This window comes from Pristis pectinata, chromosome 5 (assembly GCF_009764475.1).
Source record: "Pristis pectinata isolate sPriPec2 chromosome 5, sPriPec2.1.pri, whole genome shotgun sequence".
Taxonomy (NCBI): domain Eukaryota; kingdom Metazoa; phylum Chordata; class Chondrichthyes; order Rhinopristiformes; family Pristidae; genus Pristis; species Pristis pectinata.
Genome location: NC_067409.1, coordinates 105,961,825 through 105,972,774, shown reverse-complemented (window position 1 = coordinate 105,972,774; position 10,950 = coordinate 105,961,825). Strand labels below are relative to the sequence as shown.

Here is a 10,950-nt window from a genome sequence, read left to right as displayed (position 1 = left end):
CATAAGAAATTACATGAGATAGCTCCAGAAAAAACAGTGGATTATCGGGAAAACATATCTTTGGGGAGAAAACACACTTTCTTTGGTTTAAATTCTTCTTATTTTCACAATGGAATGTTTTAATCATCTTTTCTAAATCTTTGAAAACATTAAAGGTAACAAGGATTTGTCAAAGTCCTTTTGACTTATAGCACTTTGTACTTTAACAATTATTAGAATGTCAGAAGACCAGTTCCAACAAATGTGTACAAAGGATTAAGAAACAGCTAAGAAAAATAGTAGGAGAAAGTTAGTTTCATCCCTACTCAATGAGATCATGGCTGATATCTTACCTCAGTGTCACTTCACTACATTGGCCTTGCATTCCTTAATTTCTTTAATCCTCAAAAAATCCATCTGTCTTGAATATACTCAGTGACTGAGCATTCATTGCCCTTTTAGGTAAAGAATATAAAAATTTACTACCCACTGGGTGAAGTAACTTTTTCAGATCTTTATCCTGAATGACTGCACCCTTAATTTGAGAATGTGACTTCTGATCTAGATATCCAAATGAGGGGGAACGTCAACCCTTTAAGAACTTTATATATTTCAATGTGATCGTCTCTCATTCTTCTCAACTTAAGAGTATAGACCCAGTCTTCGTCATCTCTCAGGTGACTAACCAGGCAATTTGGGAAGCAACCTTCACTGCACTCTATCATTAGTAAATCCTTCCTTAGAGAGGGAGATCAGCTATGTACACAGTATTTGAGGTGCAGTCTTACAAGGTCGATGTAAGATTAAAGCAAGATGTCTCTGCTCTTGTACTCAAACCCACTTGCAATGTGAAGGCATGATGGCATAGTTTTAAGGTGAGAAGGGGAAGATTTAGGAGGAACATGAGGGGCAACTTTTTTACACAAAGGGTGGTATCCATGTGCAACGAGCTGCCAGAGGAAGTGGTTGAGGCAGGTACAATAACAACTTATAAAAGACAGTTGGAGAGGTGCGGTCGAGAGGGTTGAGAGCTTTAAGCTCCTAGGAGTGAACATCACCAATAGCCTGTCCTGGTGCAATCATGTTAGATGCCATCGTGACTGTGACTAAGTCACTGGAGACACTGGTGGATATGAAAGTCTTTATCCATCACAACAAGCATGCATTCTCTTGGAGACTCTGGCAGCAGAGCCTCTCAAACTCAAAATACATCACATTTTTATCCCCTTAAGATCAACGGTAACAGCAGGAGATTCAATATAATTTCAATTAGTACAATGACATCATTTACTTCAATATTTTGAGTCTGACAAACGGTTCCATTGAAGTAAATATTTACAGTGGGAGCACATTGTAACTGATAAGACACCTCTGAAGGTTCAAACAACTTTATTGGGACAACCTAATTCACACGGAAGGTCGAAAAGCCACTGAGGACAGAGAATCAGACACCCAAGATTAATGCTGTGATGGCTGACTCTGTATCCCAGTTATCGATAGAGCAAATATGCCATGGCTGTGTTTGATATGCCAAGTGACAAAATTTAGTCTGGTCTCCCAGCCCTCCTTGATCTCTGGAAAAAGGGTGCAAAATAATTTAGTTGGAGGTGTCTTGTTTGATGTAGGCCATTTAACATAGCCCATTGTATTATGTTCGGCTGATGCAAACGGGAACGTCTCATGGCCATATCACTTTACAAACCATATCTTGAGCCACCAGCCCCCTGCTGTGGGCCAGCAACCTGTGCTCTCTAGACAGTGTTGTTTGTTTGCAAAGCTGTCCTTTTAACTTCAACCTGATTACTGCTTGCAATTTACATTAAGAACTGAAGACTGGTTCCTGTTTGAATTAATGTCTGCTATCCATAATTTCATAGCTTCAGAATAATCCCTAAGAGACGCCACAGCCAAGAAAGCTCACCAGTGCCTCTACTTCCTCAGGAGGCTAAAGAAACTTGGCATGTCCCTGTCGACCCTCACCAACTTTTATCGATGCACCATAGAAAGCATCCTAACTGGACGAATCACAGCTTGGTATGGCAACTGCTCTGCCTATGACTGCAGGAAACTGCAGAGAGTTGTGGATACAGCTCAGCACAACACAGAAACCAGCCTCCCCTCCGTAGACTGTGTCTATACCTCTCGCTGCCTCAGTAAAGCAGCCAGCATGATCAAAGACCCCACCAATGCCAGACATTCTCTCTTCTCCCCTCTCCCATTGGGCAGAAGATACAAAAGCCTTAAAGCACATACCACCAGGCTCAAGGACAGCTTCTATCCTGCTGGTATAACACTATTGAATGGTTCCCTAGTACAATAAGATGAACTCTTAATTTCATAATCTACCTTGTTATGACCTTGCACTTTATTGTCTGCCTGCACTGCACTTTCTCTGTAGCTGTTGCACTTTATTCTGCAACTTCTCATTGTTTTATGTTGTACTACCTCAATGCACTGTGTAATGAAATGATCTGTATGAACAATATGCAAGACAAGCTTAAGCTTATCACTGTACCTCAGTACATGTGACAATAATAAACCAATTCCAATTATTAGAGGGTTATACTGGCAACCAGGACTAGCTTGGATGGGGCATCTTGGTCGACATGGACCAGTTGGGCTGAAGGGCCTGTTTCCATGCTGTCTGACTCACTACAAGATATCTTTATTAGTGACATGTACATCGAAACACACAGTGAAATGCACCTTTTGCGTGGAGTGTTCTGGGGGCAGCCCGCAAGTGTCGCCATGCTTCCGGTGCCAACATAGCATGCCCACAACTTCCTAATCTGTACATCTTTGGAATGTGGGAGGAAACCGGAGCACCCGGAGGAAACCCATGCAGACACGGGGAGAACGTACAAACTCCTTACAGATAGTGGCCGGAATTGAACCCGGGTCGCTGGCACTGTAATAGCGTTATGCCAACTGTTACACTACCGTGCCTGCCCCAACACTACTCTAGACAGGCTGGGAATAGAGGGAATATGGACCAGTTGAAGGCAGATGCAATTAGCTTAATTTGGCATCGTGGTCAGCACAGACATGGCTGAACCAGAGGGCCTGTTCTTGCGCTGTACTGTCCATTGGAGTACCTCTTCCCTCCATCCTGGATATCTACAACACACGATGCACACACAAGGTCTGCAGAATCATAGATGACCCTTCTCATCCCTCCCACGACCTATACGTCCCACTCAAGCGGTACCGGAGCATCCGGGCCAGAACTACTAGAGTGTACAACAGCTTTTTTCCCCAGGCTGTCAGGCTCCTGAATACCCTGGAGACAGTTTCAGACAAATGCTGTATCAAAAGCCCTGGTTTGCACAATGGCGTATGAGAACTTTGGCTGCTGCTGAACATGTTTATACATTGAGTGCAACACACTGAGTTCTGTATTTTCTTCGTACAACTCGGTTTTGCACTAACCCTGCACTAATTTTATATTCTGTATATACCTTTTTTTTGCACTATTTGCACTTGCACAATTTTTTGTCTGCGTTTATTGTATGTCCCCTGTTCTATGTATGTCCTCTGTTGTTTGAGTCTAGGGGAAACGACATTTCGTTCCTCCATATGGGTAAATGACAATAAAGTATAACTTGAACTTGGGACCCACCCAAAACGTCGACAGTCCATTTCCCTCCTCAGATGCTTCCTGACCCGCTGAGTTTTTCCAGCTCCTTTGTGTATTGCTCCAGATCTGCAGTCTCCTGTATCTCCACTGCGCTGCATTCTACCTTCCACTACTGCACCCTCTACGTTAGAAGACAGAGCGATGCCGGTAAATGGTCCCCGGTCCCCAGGATGGGCCCACGTGGGGCTCTTGGATACTCTCCAACTCGTTACATGTTAACCTACCTACGTCACCGTCCATGTTGCATTGTGGTAGGACCGCCCGGGGAAGCCCCCGGCTGTCACGGGGCACTGATTGACAGGCGCCCGATCCATTCAGTGCCCGCGGCTGCGCCGGGACGCCGGCTGGCGTATCCAATGGCGAAGGCGAGGGCGGGGCGGCTCTGACACCCTTGAGAGGTAGGTGGCGGAATCCAGCGGCTTGGCCGGTGCGGCGTGGACGACCTTGAGCGTGGTAGCGGGACGGCGAGGTGAGGGGGGCTTAGCTTAACTGGGAGCAAGGTCTCCCCCTTCCCCCGGGGTGTGTTGGAAGGGTGCAGCCGCGCCGGGCCCACTGCTTCTGGGGTCGGTGGTGTGCCCGCCCGCCCGCCCAGGCAAAGGACCGGTCCCGGTCCGGGTCCCAGTCCCGGGCCCTTCCGACCGGCCGGGGACCGCGGCCAGTGCACTGGATGAGAGCTAACGCCCCAGCTGCCGTGGGGCTGGAGAGCTGCCGGGGTCGGACCCTGATTACCGCGGTCTCAGTGAAGGGAACCCCCCACCCCCCAGCCGATACTGGAGGCGGACGAGGGCCACGCCGGCGGGAACCCGAGCTCAGGAAGCGGCGAGCTCTGGTTATTTAGGTCCTTACCGTCACCAGCAATGCAGCAGGGCATCTGGTGTTCCTGAAGCTTCTTCCAGCACCTCGCCCTCTGCCTTAGATTCATTCCTCTTCGTTCAACCTGGTGAAAACTGATTAACCGGTGCTTCGGTAGTGAGTTACCGGCTAGGTTTGTGAGCAAGGTTGGGGTCTCGGGACGTGCATACATCTTCAAAGATCCATTTAAAAAAAAACCAAGGCTTCATGCTTTCGGTTAGATTTGGTGAAGGAGAAATGAAGGGCAGAGGCCGGAGCTGCTAGTCTGTCCTGCGAACCCTAATGATGTTGGTGGGCTTGTAGTAGGGAACGAGGGAGTTAATGCACGGGGGTCGTGATAGGGTCTTTGACGCAATCGAGATGGAATTTTTATCATCCTCGGGCCTGGTTCTTCGGTCTCGTCCTTGCGTAATGCCGGTTTCACTATTGGTCTCTGACTTAGTCCAGGAAGTGGCTGTTGCTGGGACCACAGCCACTCTTTCCGATCCATTCATGGGCTTTCTGCAGTGTCTCATTGTCAGTCTTCCACTCCCATTCCTGGTCGAAGGTGTTTAGGCTTTGAAATCTTCCAGCACTCGGGTGTTGACCCATGTTAGGGTTTAGAATGACCTTCGGTTTGACCTTGAAGCTCTAATCGGCCGGTCTGAAGCAGACGTGTTAAATTTAAAGTTGTGAAGGTGTACCGCCCTCAGTTTTGAATAAAAACTCTCACGATGCATATATTACTTTTAACGATGAACTGTTCTTTGGACATCGAATGTGGCATTGAAACCAACCTTGTTGGAGTTGTAAATGATCCCGTGACTAACATCCCTGCTCAGCCTGTCTCCAATTCTTGTACCGTTGACCAGACCATGCTTCCCCATTGTGTCCTGTGTGCGGGTCCATACTCGCCTGGTTTCTTTCTGAGCTGTAGCCACAGCTGTGTCCTCTTTTCCAGCTACATTAGCTATCCTCTACCCCCACCCCACCATACCATAAAGTCTATCCCTGCCGCCTTTATTTACTTGTAACTCCTTGGCAATATCAAAAAATCCATCGGGTTCCATGTCTGTGTGCTGATGATGCCCATGTGTCACTTTTATTTGCCATCACAAGGTGTGATTCATCACTCTTGTCCAACATCCCATCCAAGATGAACAGAAATTTCCTTCCAATCGAATGTTGGGTAGACATGCCGTTAACTTGAGTCAAATTTTGTTTTTAAGTCAGTGTCACAACAGACCCTTCTGACTGCCTAACGCTGATTTGGATGGTTCACATTTCTGTTGGTTCTGCTGAGACCTCGATGCCTTTGTTACCTGCACAAGAATGCAGAACGATACCAGGAATAGTCCACCCAGCCCTGCCCTGCCATTCAATATCATTGTGACTGATCTGCCCCAGGTCTCAGCTCTTCTGTGTCAGTTCCCTTGTAGCGCTCAGTTCACTGATCTTCCAATAATTTATCTACTCCCCTTTAAATGCCTGCAGAGTCATTCCAGAAATTCCCATGCAAGTTGGTTTTAAATCTCTAACCCTAGTAAATATGTATCTTCATTCAAGACTCTCCCCATAGTGGAAACATCTCAGCATCTATCCTGTCATGAATCCTTAAGATCTTCAATGTTTCAGTAAGGTCATCCCTAATTCTTCTAAACACCAAAGAATACAAACCTTTTTTGTTAGCTGTTTGTGACAGGAAAACCTTCTTAACCTAGGAATTAGCCTAGTGAATCTCTTCTGGACTGCCTCCAAAGCTTGTATATCCTTTTTGAAATGAGGGGACCAAAGCTCTACACAGTGCTCCAGGTGCAGCCTCGCCAACTTTATTTCTAAACTTCAACCTCCTTGCAATTGAGACCAATTTGCTTTTCTAATTACATGTGCACCTCCACGCCAACTTGTGTATTAAACACAGGAACACGCACTCCATTCATTTGTAGTCTCTCTCCATGTAAAAATGGTCTGTCATTTGATTCCTCTTACTGAAGTGCACGACGTCGCATTTTCCTACATAAAACTCCATTTGCCAAGTCTTCACTCACCCATTCACTCGACTTATCCTTTTGCAGAATTCAAGCATCCTCATTGCAGCATGTCCTTCCACCTGTATTGTCAACACAAAACCTGTAGACTTGATTATATTAATGGCCTCCTGGCGGGGACTAATTTTTCACCATAAACTTTAGGCCATTCAGAACGCTGCAGTTCTGTATCCTCATTATTGATTTTTATAATGCTTGTTCATCTTTTCAGATCCCTCTATTTTCTTGCCCCCTCTCATCTTGATGTGAACTGATGGGGGAGTCTTCTGCTTTGCTTTTGTTTACTCTGGTCTCCTATAACAAGTTAATGCTGTTGAACAGTTGTCAAAGAAACTTGATTGTGATTCATTACTCAAAGCCTGACTTGGTATTGGTTTATTATTGTCACTTGTACCAAGGTAGAGTGAAAAACTTGTCTTGCATACCGTTCATACAGATCAATTCATTACACAGTGCATTGAGGTAGTACAGAGTAAAAACAATAACAGAATAGTGTCACAGCGAAGTAAAGTGTAGTTTTATGATGCAAGTGTTTGTGAATTTTAGAGCTTTTTGCTTCAAAAGGGTGTCTATTGTGCCAGTGCCCAAGAAGAGCATGGTGACCTGCCTCAATGACTACCATCTGGTAGCACTTGCATCAACCATAATGAAGTGCTTTGAGAGGTTGGTTATGGTGCAAATCAACTCCTCGGAGATGACCTGGACCCACTTCAATTTGCCTACTGTCACAACAGGTCAACAGCAGATGTGATTTCTCTGGCTCTTCACTCTGCTCTGCACCATCTGGACAACAGGAACTTGCATGTCAGGCTGCTGTTCATCAACTATGGCTCGGCGTTCAACACACCCATCCCATCCAAACTCAGCAAGCTTCAAGACTTGGGCCTCTGTAACTCCCTCTGCAACTGGATACTCGACTTCCTCATTGGCAGACCTCAATCAGTGAGGATTGATAACAAAGTCCCCTTGCTGATCATCAAGGCTGCGTGCTTGGCTCCCTGCTCTACTCTCTATACACACACATACGATTGTGTGGCTGAGCACAGCTTCAATGCCATCTTCAAATTTGCTGGCGTCACTAATGTTGGATGAATCACAGGTGGCGATGAGTCAGCTTACAGGAGTGAGACAGAACACCTGGTTGAGTGGTGCTGCAACATCAACCTCTCACTCAGTGTCAGCAAAACTCAAGAGCTGATTGTTGACTTCAGGAAGGGGAAGGAGGGTGAACATGCACCAGTCTACATTGGGGGGATTGGCGGTGGAGAGAGTCAGCAGCTTTAAATTCCTGGGTTACAGCACCAGCGATCGGGGTTCGATTCCCGTCGTTGTCTGTAAGGAGTTTGTACGTTCTCCCGTGTCTGTGTGGGTCTCCTCTGGGTGCTCTGGTTTCCTCCCACATTGCAAAGACGTACGAGTAGGTTAATTTCGGTTTAAAATGGGCGGCGCGGACTCGTTGGGCCGGAAGGGCCTGTTACCACGCTGTAAATAAAATTTTAAAAATTTAATATATCGGATGACCTGTCCCGGGCTCAGCACATAGATGCAATCATAAGGAAAGCATGCTAGTGTCTTTTGTTTACTTAGGAGATTAAGGAGATTCTGCTTGTTACCGAACACTCTTTCAAACTTCTACAGATGTACTGTTGAAGGTATCCTGACTGGTTGCAGCATGGTCTAATTGGCAATTCAAATGCACAGGAATGTAAGAATTTGTAGAGAGTAGTGGACTCTGCCCAATACATCACAGGTACATCCCTCCCCACCATCGGTAGTATCTACAGGAGGCACTGCCTCAAGAAGGCACCATCCATCATCAAATATCCCCACCATCCAGGCCATGCCATCTTTCTGCAGCTACCATCGGGCAGGAGGTTCAGAAGCCTGAAGCCCCACATCACTGGGTTCAGGAACAGCTTCAACCATTCAATTCTTGAACCAACTGGCAAAACACTAATCACTAAAGTTTAGCACCTCTATGGCCACTTTGATCACTTTGTACAAAATTGGACTTTGTTTTGTTTTGTTCTAATTGTGTTCTTGTAAAAATTGTATTATTTATGTTTTTCTTGTGAATGCCACTTATATGATGCTATGTGCCTGTGATGCTGCTGCAAGTTTTTCATTGCACCTCTGCATACATGCATATGATAGTAAACTCAACTTTGACGTTAATGTTTGAATTTTCAAACTGCAGATAGCTGATATTAAAAAGCAGAAATAGACAATGATGTAGTTGATGACTTGTACTTTCTCCTTCCTCAGAAACGGAACAGAATGGGTGATGTAGAGAAGGGCAAGAAGATCTTTATTCAGAAGTGTGCACAATGTCACACTGTTGAAAGTGGAGGCAAGCACAAGACTGGCCCAAATCTCCATGGATTATTTGGACGCAAGACTGGCCAAGCTGAAGGATTTTCTTACACAGATGCAAACAAAAACAAAGGCAAGTTTTGGATGTCTGTGATTTCCTCTTTTGAATTAGCAACGCTTTTGAAAATCATGGTTTCAGGCATTTCACTTTTGAATTATCTAATAGCTGAAGCATGAAATGTCAATTTTGCGATGAGATTTCTAAATCTAATTGAGTCTTGGGGGAGAAAGTCAAATTGAAAACAATTATTTGTAGCTAGTAAAATATTTGTTAACTTAGTGTTCTTGCAAAACAAATGTCTAGATTGTTTAGAAAATGTAGATTAAGCCTAATTCATACCATTGTTATGCTGGATTTGTCATTGCTGTTCAACACCATTTATAGTCTAAGAATTAATGAGAAACTAAGTATCTGAATTAATAACTAATGACAAATGTGTTGTGTGGAGACCACATCAATTGAAATTTGATTGTATGATCACCAGTTAACTTTCCTTTGTGATTATGAAGTTGAAAATTCAATTCATGTAAATGTTGGCATATTTCTCAACTTTCATCTTCTGAAAACTAAGTGTTTAATTATCTGCAACTGTATATTTTGGAAGCAGTTGGTATAAGGTTTCCAGTGATCATTTGTTTAGTAGCAACCCTGGATATGAAGAATTTGGCTTCATTTGGCATGCCAGATCTTTTTGGAATAGAACTTTTAAACCTGCCCCAAATGAGATCCCGCCATTTATTTTGAATCTATGCCATGCTCGGGGATATATGGCAGTCTGACGCTGAGGAAAACATTCTATTGTGAACAGTTTATACATTGCAAATTGCTTCTAGTTTTGAGATAAGGTGCCTTAAAAGTGATTCATTAGATTTCTCTGGTACTTAAAATGATCTTTAATCCTTTGCAGCTTTATTTAAAGTGCTTTAATATAGTCAATCATTATACATTTTGTGATAAATTTACTAAGCTTGCATGTTATTAAGATATATACTAGTCAGATCATTTATTGCTTTGGAGTTGTAGTTATTGCATGCACTTCCTATTTTGTTTGAATTGTTGAATAAAGTTCCACTTATTGACAGTTTTTTATAACTGAATAGCTTTTAAGTGCCGCCTAGAAACTAGAAGTAGAATCTACTTAAATATGTTGAAACAGTCGCAATGTAATATATACTTTTGGATAGGTCAATCCACCTGGTGGTGTACAAATCCAGTTATCACTTGCCTAGGAGTTGTGGACTGTTTCCATTAAGTTAAAAATTGAATATGTTTGGAAGGTTTTCAATATTTTCTGACCTGTAGTTTTTCATTTCTTAGAGAACAAGAGTCCTCCACTCATTTAATTTTCTCATTTTGTCCTCAGTTTATTGAATCATCTCCATAGACACCTTCCAACTCCTTGGATCATAAAATGACTCACATTTGATCTTTGATTCTGAATGTAGGCAGTATTTTGACCACAGGCCTTGTACCTGAATGTGCTCTAATGAGCAGTGCTTGGCTGCTGGAAGTGTTGCTTCCCTGCCCCTTTATCCCTCCTGAAATTTAGGGCTACTCTAGCCAATTAGAGTGGCTTTACCTCCATAGCCTTCTGGTGAAACTGGTTCTGTGGGCTAATTTAAACCTATAGAACCATTATCAGGCAGTTTTGAGTGGGAGTTTCATCTAATTTAAAGATGGTGATGCTTGTTCTTTTTCTGCACAGGTATTATCTGGGGCGAGGATACGCTTGCAACTTACTTGGAGAATCCGAAGAAATACATCCCAGGAACAAAAATGATCTTTGCAGGTCTCAAGAAGAAGACTGAGCGTGAAGACTTGATAGCTTACCTTAAATCTGCCACCAAGTAACTTGCAGCCACAGCATCTGCTGCCTTATTTATTAATGGGTAGATTTGTCTCCTGATTGAGCAACCTGGCAAAAGTGTTGCAGTCGAATTTTTAACTGGTTTTTTTTAACCATGTTCTTCTGTACAAGGCATTCTCTACCACCCTGTAACACTGTTGTTCAGTTTTAAAATTGTAAATCACTGGTAATCCATTCTGTTAAGACAACAATAAAAGGGAAAATCACTCATCAA

General features: G+C 43.8%; 1 protein-coding gene across 2 annotated transcripts; it reads left to right on the top strand.

Moving 5' to 3' along the window:
• The first annotated feature begins 3,918 nt into the window (after window positions 1-3,918).
• LOC127570402 (cytochrome c) lies at window positions 3,919-10,950 on the top strand. 2 transcript variants are annotated; one of them, XM_052015951.1, is made up of 3 exons: window positions 3,919-4,014; window positions 8,761-8,941; window positions 10,575-10,950. In XM_052015951.1, the coding sequence occupies exons 2-3, from the start codon at window positions 8,773-8,775 to the stop codon at window positions 10,718-10,720; spliced, it is 315 nt and encodes a 104-aa protein (XP_051871911.1). In that variant the 5' UTR covers window positions 3,919-4,014; window positions 8,761-8,772; the 3' UTR covers window positions 10,721-10,950. The 2 variants fall into 2 exon arrangements, with proteins under 2 accessions (XP_051871911.1, XP_051871912.1); XM_052015952.1 differs by having other exon boundaries at window positions 3,993-4,085.

Excerpts from the sequence above, each read along its gene's own strand:
- LOC127570402 (XM_052015951.1), top strand. The coding sequence starts at position 8,773 with ATGGGTGATGTAGAGAAGGGCAAGAAGATCTTTATTCAGAAGTGTGCA. Across the intron at positions 8,942-10,574 it reads AGATGCAAACAAAAACAAAG|GTATTATCTGGGGCGAGGAT; the intron begins GCAAGTTTTGGA and ends TTTTCTGCACAG.